Source organism: Pezoporus flaviventris, unplaced genomic scaffold (assembly GCF_033815535.1).
Source record: "Pezoporus flaviventris isolate CSIRO_AGI_PZ_B2104156 unplaced genomic scaffold, CSIRO_AGI_Pfla_v1 ptg000088l, whole genome shotgun sequence".
Lineage (NCBI taxonomy): Eukaryota > Metazoa > Chordata > Aves > Psittaciformes > Psittacidae > Pezoporus > Pezoporus flaviventris.
The window spans coordinates 1020337-1042269 of record NW_026892636.1 but is presented as its reverse complement, the minus strand read 5'-3'; the positions used below and the strand labels follow the sequence as shown (position 1 = coordinate 1042269).

General features: G+C 47.8%; 2 protein-coding genes and 1 pseudogene across 2 annotated transcripts in view; 1 reads left to right on the top strand and 2 right to left on the bottom strand.

The window, feature by feature from the left end:
• Positions 1-2973, top strand: part of LOC133280754 (olfactory receptor 5AP2-like) — a 48012-nt pseudogene extending 45039 nt beyond the window's left edge.
• Positions 1-21933, bottom strand: part of LOC133280763 (olfactory receptor 14C36-like) — a 377076-nt gene that overhangs the window by 50235 nt on the left and 304908 nt on the right. The gene's annotated exons all lie outside the window — the stretch shown is intronic.
• LOC133280752 (olfactory receptor 5B21-like) lies at positions 17402-17953 on the bottom strand (the record flags this gene model as incomplete). Its single annotated transcript, XM_061475679.1, has 1 exon — positions 17402-17953. A coding segment is annotated over exon 1 (552 nt), but the record flags the coding sequence as incomplete, so codon positions are not given.

Here is a 21933-nt window from a genome sequence, read left to right as displayed (position 1 = left end):
GTTTGTCTCCTTTATCTGTCTAAACAGAACCAAAGGAGAACACCCTGGTGTGCAGGGACCATCCCACAGCACCTGAGCAAGAGAAGTAGGACAGGAACAGAGAACTGGGCCAAGTTTAATCAAGGCTCCAGAGCATCAGGAAAGCTGGTGATGAGGAGGCAGATTCAAGACCAAGCCAAGTCAGGTCGAGTCAGTCTCTTTTTCAGGATCAGGTGAAAAAATTGCGAGGAAGATAGATGAGAAAACCTAGGTGACCACCAAAAGATTGCATAGGTGTGCTGAACTCCTACTAAACTGGAAACCAGAACTGCTCTAGTAAAGACTAATCCTACCTGTTCTGAGCTGAAATAGAGATGGGGGAACAATAGGAGGAGGGTGGGGATGGAGCCCCAGCTGAGGCTGCTCAGGGGGATAAAGGCCTATTAGTTCAGCCTGGGACAATTCCTCCCTGCCTCAAAATGCCTGTTTTTCATCCTTGAATACAGTGGAAGTCCAGATGCACCAGCTCAGCCTCTGGACATCCAGACACTACATGTGGATAACCCCATTGAGGCTGGAAAACTGGGTTCACCCTCCACAGAGGGACATCAGCAGCTCCAGAGATGGAGTCACTTGTTCTTCCTGTTCCTTTTGAGGACTGTGTGCAAGATCTGGAATGTCTCTAAACCCATTTTCATTGTGTCTGTATGTTCAGACCAAAATGTTTGCATGGTCCACAAGTATGTCAGAAGCATCCTATGAGCTACCCATAACTGTGTAGCTGTTCTCAGGGATGGCTCACCCACACCATGTCTCTCAGATTCCCAAGCACCACAATGCCTTTCAGAGTTGATTTCACACCCTTTGCTTTTCCTTCTCTTTGTTTTCCTCTGCTAAAGCATGAGCAGCCCTGGAGGCTTCCTCCCAGGAGAGCACATGCAACTGTATTTATAGCCCCAGCACCACAAGATGGGCTCTTGGAGTAGATGCTCTCTGCTGCATTGGAGATAAAACCTTGACTCCCATCACTCGATGGCAGAGGGAAGGCACAGGAGGTAATACCAACACAAGGCAGAACCTCACCTGCGTTGAGGTCGTGTGCTTTTGTCTTCATGTTCTTGCGTCCTCTTAGGTAAAGCTGTGTCAGAAAACAGCCTTACCAGTGTGGGTTTTCTTTATAAGAGGGAGTAATGTCTGATACATGCTGTGTTTCTTTTGCATAGGCAGCTAAAGCAAGATGCACTGATTTATTCAAGAGTTAAAAGTTGACAACTCTTATTCTGTTATACAGAAATGCAACAATTCAGATTGTCATCAGAATATAATCACTAACAAATGAGCCTTTGGAATCAGCCTGTTAGAACATAAATTCCTTTTTAAAGCAAGAAACTTAATGCCCATATGTTTAAGATGCTATAGCCTGCTGTAACTCAGAAGTGTATAAATCATGAATTTACCAATGTCAATGTTATTTGATGTAAATGATCTCAAATAGTTTTGTAAATGTGATTTGGTGACTGGAATGATAACTAAAAGCTGAGGGAAAATGTCTGGAGGTCATTCATGTGTAAGCGGGGCTTTCACTGCGACTGACAATTTCTCTTGATCCATGATTAAATGCGATCCTATGAGGTTCCTCTGAGGTGTCTTCTGGTACAAATTGCCTTCAAATTGAAAGTGAATATAGATCTGAATCTTTGCTCAAACCTGAAAACACGTGTGCCTGAGTAACTCTGGTGTTTTAACTATCCCACCACAGAAAAACAAAAATGCCCCTTTTTGCTTCAAGAAACTCCATGTTCTTTTCTAAACACCTTATCTGAAAAGCATAAAATAGATATAATTTTGGTTAGAAAATAAAATGGAAAATTCTATTTGCAGTTATTCTATGGCAGTTAAAATGGTCACTGATTGAAGTTAGATATGGTCCAAATCTGAATGTCCATTTTTGAACAGTTTGATGTTTCTCTTCCTTTTGCCTCAGGAGGTAACACCTGGTCATGAGAGGAAATCACACGCAGACTAAATTTATCCTCTTGGGAATTGCAGACAGGCCATGTGAGCAGACTCCTCCTTTTGTCTTGTTTCTCCTGATTTACATTGTCACTCTGGTGGGGAACTTTGCCATTTTCACATTGGTTTGGGTGTCTCCCAGCCTCCACACCCCCATGTACTTCTTCCTCACCCATTTTGCCTTCACTGACATCTGCTATTCCACAGTCATCTCCCCCAGGATGCTGGCAGACCTGTTATCAGAGGACAAAACCATTTCTTTCACTGGCTGCATGACGCAGTTCCTCACTTTTGCTTTCTTTGCTACTATTGAATGTTACCTCCTGGCCATAATGGCCTATGACTGGCAGGTTGCTATCTGCCAGCCCCTGCTTTATGTGACCATCATCTCCAGCCGTGTCTGCTGGCAGCTGATAGCATCATCCTACCTATTCGCCTTCCTCAGTGCCATGGTGCGTGTTTGGAGGTTCCTTCTGTGGTCCCAACCGCATCGACCACTTCTTCTGTGATGTTGTCCCTGTTCTAAAGCTCGTGTGCTCTGACACCCACAGCAGTGAGATGGTCATCTTTGCCTTTGTCACCATCAACGTGGTGGGCACGAGCATGGTCATTTTACTCTCCTACATCTCTATTCTCTGTACTGTGCTAAGGGTGTGCTCAGCACAGAGCAGGGCCAGAGCCTTCCACACCTGCGCCTCCCATTTGATGTCTGTTTCCTTGTTCTTTGGGACATCATTCTTCATGTACCTACAACCTCCATCTAGCCACAGGAGCCTGGATAAGGTGGCCTCCATCATCTACACAATGGTCACCCCCATGCTCAACCCATTCATCTACAGCCTGAGGAACAAGGAGGTGAAGGGGGCTCTGCTGAAGTGCAGGAGAAATTCTTCAGCCACTGGCAACATAGAAGAGTTCTGTCATCTGGGACATGAACAGTCCATGTGCAGTGTGAAAGCCAATGGGGCACTGAAATACTGAGATTTTCCACTGATACTCATGACTTTACGGAAGTTCTTCCACAGTTTCTGCACAAAAGTCTATGATAGTACTGAATGCGAAACAGACCCCCAGATCACACCATTCTTGGAAGAAAACCAAGAGGAGATTGAGCCTCAAAGTTCATTTCACTTCGCAGGCCCGCTCCTAGAAGAAGAAATTACCCTCAATAATCCCAGGCCTCTTTTCCTCACAGGAAACACCAATCAGCTTTATTCATATTAAACGTTTGTCATTCATAAATGTGTATTTTCATTGCAAGATTCTTGACCTTGTTCCTCAGCTCCAGTAGAGGTCCTCACTATTACCTGTGAGCTCTTTATTAAAGCTGCTGGGGTGGGAGGGAAGAGGCAGTGTAGTTTTACATTTGCTTGCTGAAAAAGAGTCAGAGAAAAGGCTTCAAAAGATTGATTGCATTTGTTTGTGCCTTCCAAAGAGAAGAAGTTGGTGGGAATCAAGATCTCAAGCTGCACCTTTGAATATCATGAGGAATCCCACCCCAGTCTGCAGATTCACAATAAATTTCACTTCAAAGAAGAAATTGTAGACAATATAATTCATAATACAGGATGATGAACTGTGTTGATATTTCTCAGTGTGAAGGACAATTTGGGCACATCAGGGGGTCTCCCATTCATTTTAAGTGGAGTTTTACATTCATTTGCAGTGCTGTTTACTTCAATAGTGAGAGAAATGGAATTCCAGCTGGACATCAGCACACACATCCCATGTCCATGCCCAGCTCATGCTAAAGCCCACCAGGAAACCAAATTGTCTATTTCATATAAGAATTAATTCTGTAGAAAGCTTCCATAGATGAAACACAATGCTGAACAGAATCAATGGTAATTGAGAGCTTTCTGGGTCTGAAAGAAGCCAAAGCACACTGATGGGGGAAAATATCTTTCCTTTAGCTGTTGTGACTGAGAATTAACTTATATTTGGAAAGTATGTGGATGGTGAAGAGACTGTTTATGTGCTCTGAAAAACAATGATATGAAAGGAGACTGTCTTAGGTATAAGGGGAACGTGGCTTCTACCTGCAGTCAATGAAGGGGCCAGACCCTACATCATTAAATGCTATAGAATTTGCAGGACAGAAACCTTTGATATCAGAGAACTTCCTTTAAAAACTTCACTGAACCTTGTTTTCTTCCAATCTATTTTATTGGATATTTCTGCTTAGACTATAGGTATGGAATCATGCAGCTTCAAAAAGCCCAAGTTTGACCTCAAAATAGAGGTACTGGAGAAACACAATTGTGAAGTCCAGCAATACATGAAACAGGCTTGAGGTTTTGGAAATACATTTTATACTGAGATCATCATTGCATGATTCTGCTTCAATCTTTGCAGAGAAAGGGTCTACATAATGCAGAAACTCCTGGCTGTAGACACAAAATTCCCACACCAAATACATACCAGATTTCCTCTCAATCCAAGTCTAAGAGTTTACCTGGTAAAGGAGAAGTCACTATGAACCAGAGAATGACACTTGTATATAGGGTTCAATTCATTATTCTATTTCCCTCACTGAGAACACTACCTCCTATTTTGCCCATGCAGGGACATGGTCCAGATGGAAAGCAATAGCCAAAGCAGTGAGCACTGCTGGGTGCAGAGCATGATGGGTTCTCCTCTGCAGGAGCCTGGAGACTGCCACAGGGTTGGTCTCATTCATCTCTTTAAAGAGAGGCAAAGGGGAACACTCTGGTGTGCAGGGACCATCCCACAGAATCTGAGCAAGAGAAGTTAGGCAGAACAGAGACCTGGGCCAAGTTCAGACAAGACTCCAGAGCATCAGGCAAGTTGGTGATGAGGAGGCAGGTCCAAGAACAAAACGGGTCAATACAGAAGAAGTCAACAACCTGCTCAGGATCAGGTTCAGCAATGGCTAGGGAGATCCATTAGCAAGCCTAGGTCACCATGAAAGGATTCCATAGGTGTGCACAACGCCTGCTAAACTGTAAACCACAATGCCTTTAATAAAACTCAAACTCTCTGGGCTGAGGTTAAATAGAGATGGAGGTCAAATATGCAGAGGGTAGGGATGGAGCTGCAACTGAGGCTGCTCAGGTGGATGAAGGCCTCTTAGTTCACCCTGGGATAATTCATCATTGCCTGGAAGTGTCCATTTCTCGACCTTGAGTACAGTGGAAGCCCAGAGTCAGCAGCTCAACTGTTGGACATCCAGGTACTTCATAGAATCATAGAACAGTTAGGGCTGAAAAAGACCTTAAGATCATCAAGTTCCAAACCCCCTGCATTGGGCAGGGACACCTCACACTAAACCATGTCAACCAAGGCTCTGTCCTTGAACACCACCAGGGATGGAGCTTCCACAAGTTCCTTGGGCAATCCACTCCAGTGCCTCACCACCCTCACAGTAATGAACTCCCTCCTTAGAGCCAATCTAAACTTACCCTGTTTAAATGTTAACCCATTAGCCCTTGTCCTATCACTACAGTTAATAATGAAGAGTCCCTCCCCAGCATCCTTATAGGCCCCCTTCAGATACTGGAAGGCTGCTATGAGGTCCCCATGCAGTCTCCTCCAGGATGAAGAGCCCCAACTTCCTCAGCCTATCTTCAAACAGGAGGTGCTCCAGCCCCTGATCATCCTCATGGCCTCCTCTGGATTTACCATGTAGATAGCCACACTGGGGATGGAAAACTGGGCTCTCAAGTGTCCACAGAGGGACAGCAGCAAATCCAGAGGGGGAGTCCCTTGTGCATCATGTTCCATTTTGGGACCCTCTGTAAGATCTGAAATGGCTCTAAACTCATTCTCATTCTGTGGCCAAGAACAGACAAAAAACTTTGCATTCCCCACAGGTGTGTCAGAAACACCACGAAAGCTGCTCATCAGTGCTGCTGTGTAGCTGTGATAAGGGATGGCTCAGCAACTCCATGACTCTCAGATGCCCAAGCACCACAATGCCTTTCGGAGCTGATTTCACACCCTTTGATTTTCCTTTCCTTTGTTTTCCTCTGGGAAAGCATGAGCAGCCCTGGAGGCTTCCTCCCAGGAGAGCACATGCAACTCTATTTACAGCCCCAGCACCACAAGCTGGGCTCTTGGAGTCTGGCAGGAGCTCACCTCTCTTCACATCAGGTACTTAACAGAGCTGATGCCGGCACGTAGATGTAGATGTACTCTGCTGCACTGGGGATAAACCCTTGGCTCCCATCACTGAGTGGCAGAGGGAAGGCACAGGAGGTAACACCAACACAAAGCAGAGCTTCACCTGCACTGAGGTAGTGGGCTTGTGTCTGCATGTTCTAGTTGCCTCTTTAGCAAAGCTGTGTCAGAAAACAGCCTTACCAATGTGGGTTTTCCTTATGATAAGATGGAGCAATGTCTGATGCAGGTTGTTTTTCTGTTACATAGGCAGCTTAAGCAAGATACACTGATTTATTCAAGAGTTAAATGAGGATGAATCTTATTCTGTTATAAAGAAATGCAACAGTTCAGATTGTCAGCAGAATATAGTCACTAAGAAATCAGCCTTTGGAATCAGCACATTTTAACACCAACTCAGCTTTCAAGCAAGCAGCTTAATGCCCATGCTTTTAGGATGCTTCAGCATGCTGGAGCTCACAAAGGTATAAATCATGATTTTACCAATGTGTATTTCATCCTTTGAGAATGATCTCAAATAGTTTGATAAATGTGATTTGAAGACCAGAATGATGATCAAAAACCAAGGGAAAATATCCCTTGCATGTGAAGTCATGCACGTGTAATCTGGGGTTTCCCTGGGACTGGGACTTTCTCTTGCTCCAAGCTTGCGTGCACTCATCATGAGTTTCCTCTTAGCTGTCTTCTGAAACGAATTGCTTCCAAAGTGAAAGCTAATAAAGATTTAATTCTTTTTTTTCCATCTCAAAAAATATTTGTTGCAGAATGGCTCCAAGAGCAAGGCCATGGATCCTTAGAGGCCTTGTGTGAGCAAAGCAAGGTGTAGGCCTCACAGGTAACCGGAAACCAGATGTGGGAGGAGAATGTGAAGGAAGCTGTGTAGAACTAACCAATACTGTTGTGACTAGTAGGCGTCGTTAAACACCACGCGGATTTAAGCGAAGTGGGCCACAAATAAAGTAGAAGCTTGCTTATCACCCATATTGGGTTGGCGTGTCTTGCTTCTCCTCGCCACTAACAAATGGCACCCAAACAGGGACGCAGACTACAGGGCCCCGGTTAGCGGGGACCCGGACTACAGGGCACCGGTTGACGGGGACCCGGAATATAGGGCCCCAGTTGATGGGGACCCAGAATACAGGGCCCTGAGTAACAGGGACCCGGAACGGCGAGTGAGCGGCACCAGCAGCAGCGGCCGGGGAGCGTGGGCAGTGCTACTGCGGTGGCGTGACGGACCCGGGTGCTTGGACTGACCGAAAGGAGTCCGCCGCTGGGGCGAGCCAGACACTGCTGCATCGGGAGGACGATTCGGAGACTGAGGTTACAGTACAATCCAGAAAAGGATGATCTGGAAAAGGCTGGCCATGAAAATGGACCGAGAGGTAGCCCCTGATTTATTACAGCGCTTTTTATAAAAGCGGGGAATTAAGCCTGAGACTCTAAAGCAGCTAGCAGGTCTAGTGGCTGTAGGGAAGGCTCAGGGATTTTTTGTAGATCCTAATACAGTTTTTGAGGAGAGTGAGTGGCAAAAGTTTGGTGATGAGTTATTCGACTCGATGCTTGATGATGATAAAACGGCAAGGAAACTTGGTAAGCCTTGGAGAGAAGTAATAAATTGTATAAAAAAATACAAGGCGTAAAAGAAAATCGCAGCTGTAGCAACAGAGAAACTAGGAACAGAGGTCCCCGGTCTGTTGAGGCCGGGAGAATATTATAACTCGTTTCCCCCAACCCGCGGGGCGCTCCCTGTGCTCGGAGCGCAAGGTTTCCCGCCCCCCTTTCCTTTTCTCCCCCTCCTTCTTCATCAGAAGGTGCAGCGGAGGAGGCGCAACTCCCTGCTCCCCCACCACCCCAGTTGAGTTCCGAAAGGCAGAGGGATTCCGACAGGAGGGACTTTGAAAAGGACAGAGAGAGTGTATTAGAAGGGATACGCATGATAAATGTCGAGGAATCCGAAAGGAAGAGGGTGGTGCCTCGGCGCCGGATCGATTGGGACGCCATTTTGAAACACGCAGTAGAAAATAGAGATTATGCCCTAGCGGGAGATCTGGAGGACCTGCGAGCCTTTCCAGTCCGGTACGAACCAGATGGACTGGGAGGAGCACAGGGAACCCATTATGCCCTAGATTGGAAATTTTTAACTCAGTTACGGGGTATGGTAAATGAATCAGGATTGCACGGTGAGCCCACTAAACAGATGTTAGGTTATATATGGAGTGGTACAGTTTTATGCCCTGAAGATAATAAGGGAATAATTAGGATGATCATGACACAAGCACAGCAGCTATTGTGGCAGGCGCATTGGCAGCAGCTCTGTGATAGATCATCAAATCTGCCCAGAGGTCAAAATGACCCGCTGTTTGGTGTTACAACAGAACAATTGATCGGAACTGGGTGATTTGCTAGTATAGACATTCAAGTGCAAATGGGGCCAGACGTTTGCCTGAAATCCATGCGTACTGCCCAGGAAGCCATGCAGAGGGCGTGCACGGTGCCCCCCACCCCCTGGTACATGTCCATTAAACGGGGAAAAGATGAACTATTTGCTGATTTTGTGGATAGACTAACCACAGCCATAGCGGGTACTCCAGATTATATGAGGGGTCCGTTGTTGCGCCAGTGTGTCATGGAAAATAGTAACACCTACACAAAAAGTATTTTAGTTACCCTACCCGCAGATGCCACCATAGAATGCATGAGCAGGGTGCCCGTAGGAGCTCAGGCACTATTTGTAGAAACTGTTAAAGAGATGGGAAAAGAGATAGCTCAGGCACAGAGGGAGGCAGCCCAGGCTCAGGTACAGGCTTTTGCAGCGCTGGGTCCTCTCCGGTCCAACAACATAGTGCCGGCCCAACCAAGACGGGAATGCAAGCCGCAGATTCGTTGCTTCCGATGTGGCGGAAGACATTTGAAATGAAACTGCAGAAGGACTGTCTGGTGCTCTAATTGTCACCGAAACAGCCACAGCACAGAAGCCTGCAGCTGCTCGGGAAACGGACAGATGACCGCGAACGGCCGCCGCGCGCACATAACAATTGCGGCCCCTGTTCAGGCCGCCGCCCAGTGGCCAGCGCCAAGTGCGACACCGTCGGCTGCCGCCCAGTGGCCAGCGCCAAGTGCGACACCGTCGGCTGCCGCCCAGTGGCCAGCGCCAAGTGCGACACCATCTGCCGGGAGCTGCGGCCCGCAGCCGGCCTACAGCCCGCCACAAGAGGGAGCCTTGGCTTGGACCTGGCAACCGCAGTAGATGTGACCCTCATTGATCAACGGCCGTGTAAGATCCCCACCACAGTACAGGGACCACTAATGATCAATGGACAGGGCCATGGGGCATTGCTGCTTGGGCAATCCTCCAGTGGACTGAAGGGTCTGTTTTATATTACCTGGACTGATTGATGCAGACTTTACTGGAGAAATTTGCATGGTAGCTCAAATGTCATTTCCTCCGATTCATATCCCTGAAGGGAGTAAAATTGCCCAGCTAGTCCCCTTGCCACAATTAACTGCTGCAATGCAAGATACTGGCCCACTGGCCAAGCGTGGGTCCCAAGGATTTGGCTCCACAGGAGGCCTTGTTATGTTAACTGTCCCAATGACCACCAGACCTGTCGTTGACTCCACATGGTCTCGAGGGAATCAGCGTCTAAATCTACCAGCATTACTGGACACTGGAGCCAATATCACCATAATAAACACTGACAAGTGGCCACACTGGTGGCCGTGCCACCCTACCTTTGGCGGGGTTGAAGGCGTTGGTGGTACTGCTTCTGTGCAACGCACCTCTGATTTAATACAGGTGGCCGTCGATGGTCAGGTTGCCTCCATCTATGAAACCATCATTTCGTTGCCGACTGGGGTTAATGCCCTAATCGGCCTAGATGTGCTAGACCAGCTGGGACTGGTGCTGACTAACCAACATTTTTAGGAGCGGTCGCTGCACTATGGACTTTCCCAATCCAGCTCACATGGACTACTAACACTCCGGTGTGGGTCGAGCAGTGGCCGCTGAAAAAGGAAAGTCTAGAGCAAGCGCAACTTTTAGTGCCGGAACAATTACAACAGGGACATCTACGACCTTCCATGAGCCCTTGGAATATGCCGATTTTTGTTATAAAAAAGAAAACAGGAAAATATAGACTGCTACAGGATTTGAGAGCTGTCAATGCACAGATACAAGCGATGGGTGCCTTGCAGCCAGGACTGCCCAACCCTGCTATGCTCCCTGAGGGTTGGCACCTGCTGATTATTGATCTCAAAGATTGCTTTTTCACAATTAAGCTGCATCCACTAGATACCGCACTATTTGCCTTTACCTTGCCAATGCCAAATAAAGCAGCACCTTTTCGCCGTTTTGAATGGACTGTATTGCCACAGGGCATGAAAAACAGCCCTGCCCTGTGTCAACTGTTTGTGGCCAATGCGCTCCAGCCCCTTCACCGAATATGGCCAGGAACATTAATTTATCACTCTATGGACAACATTCTATTCGCCCAAAATCAACCCTTCACTACGGACCAAGAGACTCTACTGGAGCAGCAACTGAGCAAGCATGGACTCGTTATCGTGGCTGAAAAAATTCAGCGCAGCCCTGCCTGGAAATATTTAGGCTGGCATATTACGGAGGGCCAAGTACGACTGCAAAACCTGCAACTTCACATTCAAATATCAACCTTACATGACACACAGCGCTTACTTGGAGATATACAATGGCTGCGTCCCGTCGTGGGCATTTCAAACGATGATATTGACACCCTGAGATCCCTGTTGCAAGGTACCAACCCAGCACGGCCTGTGCGACCCACGTCGGAACAGCGGCTAACCATCCAGCGCATTAGCACACAAATCGCACAGCGATGGGTTGACCATCGAGACCCAGATCTTCCCATAGATCTTACAATACTACAAGGCCCTAAGCAACTTTTGGGTGCACTGACACAGTGCAAAAAGAAAAAGGGGGAGGAGGTGAAGATATTGGAATGGGTTTTTACTGCTATCTGGCCCAAAATTACTATTCAACAGAAAATTGAAAATTTAGCAGAGTTGGTCCAAAAGGGCCGTATGAGGGCATTGCAATTAACAGCCCAGGAACCCGGAACCATTTACTTGCCGATAAAATGGCGGGATCTTGAGTCGTATCTCCAGCATTCACAGGCGTTACAAGTCAGCCTGCTGTCTCAGGCTGCGGAGCTCAAGGTAGAACAACTGTAATCCACCACCTTGCGCTGGATCAGCCAGCAAGAATGGGTCAAGATACCAAAAAGGAGTGAGCGCCCGCTGGCCGATGCAGTAACGGTTTTTACAGACGCCAGAAAGAAGTCTCGGCGTGCCGCGGCGACCTGGATGCAGGATGAGAAATGGCACCAGCAGATATTGGCCGCAGAAGCAGAGGACTCACTGCAAACCTTAGAACTAGCGGCGGTCGTTTGGACCTTTCTGAACTGGCATCACACAGAAATAAATGTAATCTCTGATTCTATGTACGTCACAGGTGTGGTTCAGCGCATTGAGGATGCTCGACTCATAGAGTGTCAAAACCGGCGGTTGTTTGACCTGCTGCGTCAGCTGCAGGCAACCATTCACCAGCGGGAGTGTGCTTATGCCATCATCCACATACGGAGTCATAAATGGTCACAGAGTTTGGGGGAAGGCAATGATAGAGCAGATCAATTAGTTTCCATTGCTGCACCCCTGAGCGACTTCATAAAAGCCAGGGAGGCCCACAACACTTTTCACCAGAATGCCAAAGGACTATTCCGTCAATTTAAGATTACAATGGAAGAAGCAAGAGGCATTGTTAGGGCCTGCCCCAGCTGTAGCCATCATGGACCAGGGCTGGGAATTGGGGTGAACCCTCGGGGCTTGGGCCCTTGTGAATTGTGGCAGATGGATGTCACACACGTGCTGCAGTTTGGACGCCTAAAGTATGTGCACGTCACAATTGACACATATAGCAGATTCCTATGGGCTACAGCCCAGACAGGAGAAAAGGGCTCCCATGTAGCATGGCATCTAACTAGCTGCTTTGCCGTTATGGGAGTACCTCAGCAAATAAAAACGGACAATGGGCCTGCCTATGTAGGTGAGAGAATGCACCAATTTTGTCAACAATGGGGAGTCAAACATGTGACTGGCATTCCCCTTTCACCAACGGGACAGGCAATAGTTGAGCAGGCGACTCAGAACCTGAAACAGTACCGTGAAAAGTTCAGTGACGTTCACGACGTGCAAGAAAGACTGTCTAAGGCATTGTTTGTTTTGAATTACTTGTGCATTTTTGCAGACCAGGACTCTCCCCCTGCTCAAGTGCATGGCCGAGTTGCGGTGTCTTGAGTCTAAGGCACCCATGATGGTCACGTACCGTGATCCAAGCACGGGCCTCTGGCGGGGCCCAGCAGAAGTGAAGTACATGGGGCGAGGTTATATGTGTGTGCTCACGTCCACAGGTACACAATGGGTCCCCGCAAAGTGGACTAAAACAGTGTCTTTATCTTCCCCTGCTCTTCCTGATAGTAATGAAGACTCCGGAAACGGCCAGTTATCTGCCTCCGCAGCCCAAGACCAACGGGTGGGAGACAATGGTTAAGCTTAGGGGGCAGAACACCATTTGCCTCGCCTTATCTTCCCCTGGCAACCCGTTTTCAACCTGTTTGGTTGGTGTTCCTATAGATGAGTGGCCCTGCCCGTCCACCATACCGTGTGTAGCACTGCCAACCTCAACAGCACAACAGACAGTTGGGACGCTTGGGTACCCTATTTGCCTATTGCCCCAAATGAGCCTCAGGAGTTAGAATTATTAGGGGCCGTGCGAACGGATGCCTGTGTGACACTTAGTTGGACAAGCGCCCAAGCCAAGGTGAATGGTACCGCGACAAATGTAAATTCTAGTCCTTTAGTTTACAGGAACGCCAGCGTGTGGTGCAGGTATGCTTCCCGCAACACTTCCCGCTCTACCGATCATCCCCTGAAGTTGCCCAGTGGAATGTTCCTGATTTGTGGCGATCGAGCCTGGCCTGTTATTCCCTCTAAAATGAAAGGGGGACCTTGTTCTATTGGAAGACTGACACTGTTGGACCCCAACACTTCAATAATTCCTGATATGTCTTGACAGCACCATTTAAGGCGCTTAAAACACTTTGTACATAGTTTTACTGCCAACTGTAGATCTGATGTAAAGTTTTGGTTACCTGACACTATTATAGCAACTTCTTTTCTCGCGCCAGGTGTGGCTTCGGCCAGGGCCTTGGTTCAATTAAACAGACTGGGTTGCTGACTTGCTAAGCAGACAAATACTACCTCGAAGGCAATTTCTGATTTGTTCTTTGATGTTGATTCTGTGAGACATGCAACGCTGCAGAACAGAGCCGCTATAGACTTTTTGTTGTTGGCACAGGGACATGGATGTGAGGAGTTTGATGGAATGTATTGTATGAATCTTTCTGATCATTTTAATTCGATACACGCACAGCTGAAAACCCTGGCTCAGCTTACCCAGCAATTGCAAGTGAGCAATGACCTAGGGATAACTAAATGGTTGTCCTCATGGGGCATTACAGGTTGACTTAAAACACTGCTATTCGAAGGACTGCATTTATGTATCATTGTTATTTCAATCATTGTAGTTGTTAGACTTGCTTATAGTTGCGTGATGAAACAGGTGAACAGAACGACCCACAATGTCTTGCTCGCAGAAAAGAAAAAGGGTGGAATTGTTGCAGAATGGCTGCAAGAGAAGGCCATGGATCCTTAGAGGCCTTGTGCAAGCAAAGCAAGGTGTAGGCCTCACAGGTAACCGGAAACCGGATGTGGGAGGAGAATGTGGAGGAAGCTGTGTAGAACTAACCAATACTGTTGTGACTAGGAGGCGTGGCTAAACGCCACGCAGATATAAGCCAAGTGCACCACAAATAAAGTAGAAGCTTGCTTATCACCCATATTGGGTTGGCGTGTCTTGCTTCTCCTCGCCGCTAACAAGTATTAAATCCATACTTTTAAGTGTCACATCTTCAAAAAAATACATGCCACCTGTTGCTTCAATGCTCTTGCTGTTCATTTCTAAATACCTCAACTGAAAAAAAATAAAGTATACATAATTTGGGTTAGAAAATGTAGTAGAATATTCTAAAAAGTAGCAGTTACAATGGTTATTGATTGAGATAAGATATGGTCCAAATGTGAATTTCTTTCACTGGCTGCATGATGCAGTTCCTCACCTTTGCTTTCTTTGCTACTATTGAGTGTCATCGCCTGGCCATGATGGCCTACGACCAACACGTTGCTATCTGCCAACCCCTGCATTATGTGACCATCATCTCCAGCCGCATCTGCTGGCAGCTGGTAGCATCGTCCTACCTATTTGCCTTCCTCAGTGCCATCATCTACACATGGTGCACGTTTGGAGGTTCCTTCTGTGGACCCAAACACATTGACCGTTTCTTCTGTGACATCGTACCTGTGCTTAAACTCCTCTGCCCTAATAAATACAACAGCGAGATGGTCACCTTTGCCTTTCTCACCACCAATGTGGTAATGAGCGTGGTCATTTTGCTCTCCTACACCTCTATCATCCGCACTGTGCTGAGGGTGTGCTCAGCACAGAGCAGGGCCAGAGCCTTCCACAGCTGTTCTTCCCATTTGACGGCTGTTGCCTTATTTTTGGGGACATCATTCTTCATGTACCTACAACCTCCTTCTAGCCACAGGAGCCTGGACAAGGTGGCCTCCATCTTCTATGCTTTGCTCACCTCCATGCTCAACCCATTCATCTACAGCCCGAGGAACAAGGAGGTGAAGGCAGCTCTGGTCAAGTGTGAGAGGAGATTGCTCAGCAGATGGCAACATAAAAGAGTTGTATCACCTAGTACACCAAGTTCATCTTAAGTGAGAGACTTTGGGACACTAAAACAATGGGATTTTCCACTGATCCTCATCATTTTATATAGGTTCATCCACAATTCCTGCACATGAGTCAATGACAGTATTGAATGAGAAATACACACCACAAATCACATCTTCCTTGGAAAGAAACTAAAAGGAAAGGAACCTCAAACTTCATTTCACTTCACAGTCACCAGCCTGTGGGAAGAGATTACCTTCAATTATACCAGGCCTCTTTTCCTCACAGGAAACACCAATCAGCTTTATTCAGTTACAGGTTTCGTCACTGATAAATATTTGTTTTCCTTGCAAGATTCGTGACCTTGTCCCTCACCTCCAATAAAATTCCTCACTCTTACCTGTGAGTTCTTTCGGCCTGGGAACAGCACTGATAGCACTGACGTTTTTAGTTACTGCTCACATGTTTAGACTGACCAAGGACTTTGTGAGCCTCATGCTCTGCTAGGGAGGAGGGGAAACCGGGAGGAAGCAGAGACAGGACACCTGACCCAAACTGACCAAAGGGGTATTCCATACCACAGCACGTCATGCCCAGGAGGTAACTGAGAGTTACCTGGAAGGGCTGGGACTGCGGGATTGGACGAGGAATTGGTTGGTGCATGGTTGGGCTGGGGGGGTGGAGGAGTTATCAGTCAGTGGGTGATGAGGTTTTGTATTCTCTTCCCTTGTTCTTTCCTTTATTATTATTGGTGGTGTTTTGTGTTATACCTTAGTTACTAAACCATTCTTATCTCAACCAGTGGGAGTTCCATTTTTCTGATTTTCTTCCCCATCCCTCTGAGAGCAGGAGGAGGGCAAGGGGGGGGGTGTGTGAGGTGTGTATGTGTGTGGGAGAGAGACTGTGTGCCTGGGTTTAAACCCAGTTTTCAATGTCAATCTGTTTTCCTGCTGGAAGGCACCAGACTGTGACAGTCCATGAGATGCACTGGAGGAGCGTAGAAAAGGATTTCTGAGTGGTTTTGAATGTCTTTCTTCCCCATTGGGTACTGGGCTAAAACCAAGGCTTGAGATGTGGGAAGATCAATATAACAGAGGGAGAAATAACCCTCAATCAATTTTGGAAATAAGAAAAATATGTAATTCAAAGATTATTGAAAAGAACTACATGAAGGCAAAAAAAGCCACCAAGAATACCTGGGTGCACTTGTGCAGGGTGAATAATGCAGCTTGAAGTTCCAGATACAGTCAGCTGGTTATTGCACTTGCTCCATCAGCTTCATCAGGGGACCCAGGCCAGCAGCACCTTGGCTGTTCAGGGGTGAGGAAGACCCCAGATCCTCTCTCCTACCAGCACTAAGGCTCATTGTACCCCTACTTAAATCCACAGCAGAGCAGAGGCTCAGATATGACTCATCCCCATTTAGTACAAGGGCTTTGTTGACCAACAGACTGTCAGAAATTTATTTCACAGAATCCCAGCCTGGTTTCTGTTGGAAGGGTCTTTAAAGCTCATCCAGATCCAATCCACCTCCAACGGGGAGGGACACCTTCCACTAGAGCAGCTTGCTCCAAGCCCTGTGTCCAACCTGCCCTTGAACACTGCCAGGGATGGGGCAGCCACAGCTTCTCTGGGCACCCTGTGCCAGCACCTCAGCACCCTCAGAGGGAAGAGCTTCGGCCTAAGAGCTCATCTCAGTCTCCCCTTGGGCAGGTTCAAGCCATTCCCCTTGGCCTGTCCCTACAGGCCCTTGTCCAAAGCTCCTCCCCAGGCTTCTTGTAGCCCCTTTAGGTACTGGAAGCTTCTCTGAGGTCTCCACACAGCTTCTCTTCTCCAGGATGAACAGACCCAATATTATCAGCCTGGCTCCATACGGGAGGTGCTCCAGCCCCAGACCATCCTTGTTGCCTCCCCTGTACTTGCTTCAGCAGCTCTGTGACCTCCTTGTGTTGCAGACACCAGAGCTCTATCAAATCCTCTTGACCTTCCCGCAGTTCATCATTGAGGAAATGCTTATCAAGCAGGCAATGGAGACAGTGGTCAGTGCCTTATGTGAAGTCTGAGCCTCCTTTTTGTGGGCTCTACTTTCATTTAGCACAATACAGACACAAAACACCATGGTGCTGTCTCAGGGCTGCTATTGAGGAGCTGATACTTATTCGGATGAAATATTGAATGCTCAGGCCACACTTAAAACCACCTGAGGCTCTTTGAAGAGAACCATTTGTTATGCAGGTTCTCCATACCCTGCACTTGCTTTGTGATCTCCTTAACTGTAATAATGACCAATAGGGACCAATAATGACAAATAATGGCCAGTAATTATCAATTCCATGACCACATGTTTCTTCCTTACCTCCACAGTACTGAAGAGCTCCAAATGTGCTTTCAAACCCTGCATAGATGTGGCAGCAGCTTTCTCTCCCACAGCCTCCTCAGAGCCCCCTTCACCTCCTTGTTCCTCAAGCTGTAGATGAGGGGGTTGAGGGCTGGGGTGAGGATGCAGTAACACACCGACACCAGCTTTGCCTGATCCCATGAGGATGCTTCATGAGGCTGGACATAGGTGAGGATCGCGGGTGCGTAGAAGATGATGATGGCAGCCAAGTGGGAGGTGCAAGTAGAGAAGACCTTCAGCCTCCTCGTGGCCAAAGGGATCTGCAAGACGGTGTGGAGGATGTAGGTGTAGGACACCAGGATCATCAGGAGAGGGCCCATGGCATTAAACACAGCGTTGTATACCTGGAAGACCTCATTTGTGCTTGTGTCTGAGCAGGAGAGCTGCAGGAGGGTGGGCAGCTCACAGCAGAAGTGGTTGATGCTCCTGGCCTGACAGAAGGACAACCTCCCCGCCAGCATGATGTGCACCAGGGAGGTGAGGAACCCGATGCTGTACACCAGCACCATTATGCCATAGCAACGGACCCTGGTCATGGTAGTGGTGTAGAGCAGGGGCTTGCACACAGCCATGTATCGGTCATAAGCCATTACCCCATAGAGAAAGCTCTCACAGATAGCCAGAGCCATGAAAATATACATCTGAGCAAAGCAACCCCAAAAGGAGATGTGGCTTCTCCCCAGCAGGAAGGTCTCCAGAGCTTTTGGGATGATAGCGGAGGAAAGGCAAACATCCATGCAAGATAAGTGGCTCAGGAAGAAGTACATGGGGATGTGGAGGTGGGGGTCAGTGTTGATCAACAGGATCATCGTCAGGTTCCCCAGAACTATTAAAACATACAGGGACAAGAAGATTGTGAAGATGGTAGTTTGTAGCCCTGGGGCATCAGAAAAACCCAAGAGGACGAAGCCGGATAGAACAGTGAGGTTTCCTGTATCCGTCATTTCAACAAGTTGATGGATTTAGATTTAAATGAAAGCAATCAGTGAAATAAACCTTTAGAAGAGAAATAATGTGGAAATTTAGTTGAAGTTTAATCCATAAAGTAAATGCAATAGAAAATGGTGTATTTGTAATGCTTTACTTCTGTGTGTAGCCCAAGATCTGAAGTCAAAGAGGTGAAGGAGCTCATTACGCAACCTGAAATTAAAAGAGAATAATTCTACCATGATTGGTATACACTGCACAACTGATACACTGAGAAACATCACGTCTATCAAAGTATAATACAATAAAATCAAATAAATACATCTCAAAATGTGGAAAACAGAAAAGATTTTGTATTTTCTTCACTGATTTCTGGGAATTTTAAAGTTTTTTTCTCTCTTTTTTGTGTTTTTCACAGTGGATTAGTACTCTTCTGTAGCTTCATTGCTGTTGCTGCATCATTTTCATCACAACACAAAGCCATGTACTTGAAATTTGGTTTACATTCTAAGTTTATTGGCTTTTGAAGAACCCCCACCATCCATAATATTAAGGGAAAGCAGTGGTCTTGGCTCCAGCAGAGCTTTGCTGTCATTGCAGTGAGCTGCCTATGACCAACCTAAATATGCACCTAAGGGTGTAAAATATATCATACATAAACCAAAATTTTAAGGCTTTAGCTTGGATATTTTCATCTCCGCCATTCAATTCCTCTGCAGATGAATTATTTAATGGAATATCAATCTATGAACGGCTACATCACTGCAAAAATACCCCTAAATCTGTTGTAGTTGGGGTGAGGAACATGGGTTTTTTCAACCAAACCCACCCTGTATTAGGGCACTATTATTCACACCACAGACTATCATAGAATGCTTTGGGTCGAAGGGACCTTAAAAGTCATCCAGTCCCAACCTCCTGCCGAGAACCCCCACACTGCATAAGGTTAAGGGAATGCAGAGTTCTTGGCTCTAGCAGAGCTTTGCTGTGATTGCAGTGAGCTTCCTATGACCAAACCAAATATCCACCTAAGGGTATACAATACAAAATATACCATATATAAACCAAAACTTTAAGGCTTTACCTTGGATATTCTCATGCTAAAATATCTCTAAATCAGTTGTAGATGGGGTCATGAAGGTTGGTATTTTTGAAGCAAACCCCATACTAGGGGCACTTCTATTCACACCGTGGGCTATCATAGAACGGTTTGGGTTGAAGGGAAATTAAAGCTCACCCAGCTCCAACCCACTGCCATTGGCAGGGACCCCTTCCACTAGAGAAGCTTGCTCCAAGCCCCTGTGTCCGTCCAACCTGGCCTTGAACACTGCCAGGGGTGGGGCAGCCACAGCTTCTCTGGACACCCTGTGCTAGCGCCTCAGCACCCTCACAGGGAAGAACTTCTTCCTTATCTCCAACCTGAATTTCCCTGTTTCAGTTTAAACCCATCACACCTTGCCCTATCAATACAGTCCCTGGAAAAGAGTGAAATTTAACATGCCATCAAGCATGTGAGAGGCAGCATGACCAGAGTCAAACTGGACACATCACCCATCAAACCCTTTTGTACCTGCTTGGTTAAAGAGGAAGGTAGTGGTGGATGCAGTGCCTGCAGCTCCTCCTGGAGACCATGCGATGGGTTGAAGGAGAGATGCTTGGGAGCAGGATGCTCCAGGCTGGCTGGTGGAACGGTTTTATATCACAGGAGGCATTACCTCAGAGGCTTGTGTTGTGCAAACTGTTCTCCCAAAGGACCCTCCTCCATCGGATAATTAGTTTGACTTGATCAGCAAAACAACCTCTCAATTCCTCTCCCCAAACTCCTTCTGGCTGCATCAACACCTCCAAGAGCAGTTCTCCTGCAGAGACCTACCCAGGAAGATAGGCCCAGGACAGTTTGCTTTGTATTTCCCCATCTATCACACACCTCTTCCTTTCAGTGTTTCCTGAGGAAGCCCTTTACATCCACAGAGATCATCTAATATTGCATTGAAGGGAACTGAAAACAAGCACAACAAAGCATCCTCTCTGTGTGGATGGTTTGCGCTGGTCATGGGGAGTCCTTTCCATCACATGCATTTATTTCCATATGTCCTGGGTTCAGCAGTAGCAGTCATGTTTCTCCTCCTTGGTAGCTGGTGCAGTGCAGTGTTTTGACTTTCGGCTCGGGAACAGAGCTGATAGAGATGTTTTGGTTTGGCCAAGGACTTTGTGAGCCTCATGCTCTGCCAGGGAGGAGGGTAAGCCAGGAGGAAGCAGAGACAGGACACCTGACCCAAACTGACCAAAGAGGTATTCCATACCACAGCACGTCATGCCCAGGAGGTAACTGGGAGTTAGCCAGAAGGGCTGGGGGACTGCAGGGTTGGAGGAGGTATCGGTTGGAACTTGGTCGGGCTTGGGGGGCGAGTTATCAGTCAGCGGGCGGTGAGGTGTTGTATTCTCTTCCCTTGTTATTTCCTTTATCATTATTATCATTGGTGGCAGCAGTAGTGATTTGTGTTATCCCTTAGTTACTAAACTGTTCTTATCTCAACCCGTGGGAGTTGCATTCTTTTGATTCTCCTCTCCATCCCTCCGAGAGCAGGGGGAGGGCAAGAAAGGGGGGGAAGTGAGCGAACGAATTACCTGACTGGGTTTAAACCACGACAGTTCTTTTTGGCGCCCAACGTGGGGCACGAAGGGTTGAGATAACGACAGATTTGACTGGATTAATAGTCATTCGTCACAATGCTGATTTATTGGGTATCAGAGTTGTTCTTCTTGATCTCACAGCTTCAGACCGTTGTAACTTACGTAGAGCCGGTATTTGCTGTGATAGTGTTTATCAAGTGTGGGGCCTGGGCTAAGGTTCTTGTCTCACTGTGCTTTAGGGCAATGGCTTGTAATACGGGCGGGCTCCAGCAGCAGGGCGGGACGGACGTGGCCGAGGACTTGTACCTGGCCGTCCGGCTGCTCTTCACCGTCCTGGCCCTCACCCTACTCTCCATCTTCGTGAGGCTTCGGGGAACTGAGGGGGAGCGGCCCCGGGAGCCGGCGGCTGCTGAAGCGGCCCGGGAGAGCGGCCCCGGGGACCAAGCGGCGGCGGGAGCGGGGCCGGAGGCCGCGAGGGGACGGCTGCCGGTGGAGGAGGCCGGGGCGGCGGAGGAGCCGAGCCCCGCGGAAGAGCCGAGCTCCTCGGAGGAGCCGAGCCCCGCGGAGGAGCCCAGCCCCGCGACGGCTGAGAGCATTCCCCGGCAGCCGCCCGCCGAGCCCCAGGAGGATGCAGGAGACCACGCAGCATTTCCCAGCAAGGCAGAGGAGGAAGAGCCGGACTCAGGAAAAGAGAAGCTGGCGGTGGGAGAGCCGGCAAGCACAGCAGCTACACCAGCCCCAGTGACAAGTACAGCAGCATCAACTGAGAGTTCTGAAGGTTTTGAAAGGCCTTTGGGTACCCTTGGGACCTGCCTGCTGATTGTGATGGGGATCAGCATGTTGGCACACACACACACTGTGTTCTACCCACAACCATTTTGTCTGATCTCAAAAGTTAAGCAGAGTCGGGTTTGGGTCTTGTCTGGGGTTAGACGACAATACAGGGGGACCAAGAGGTTTTCCCCAAGGCTGGACAGCCAGGAGTGGCAGGGTGTGTGTGACAGTATGG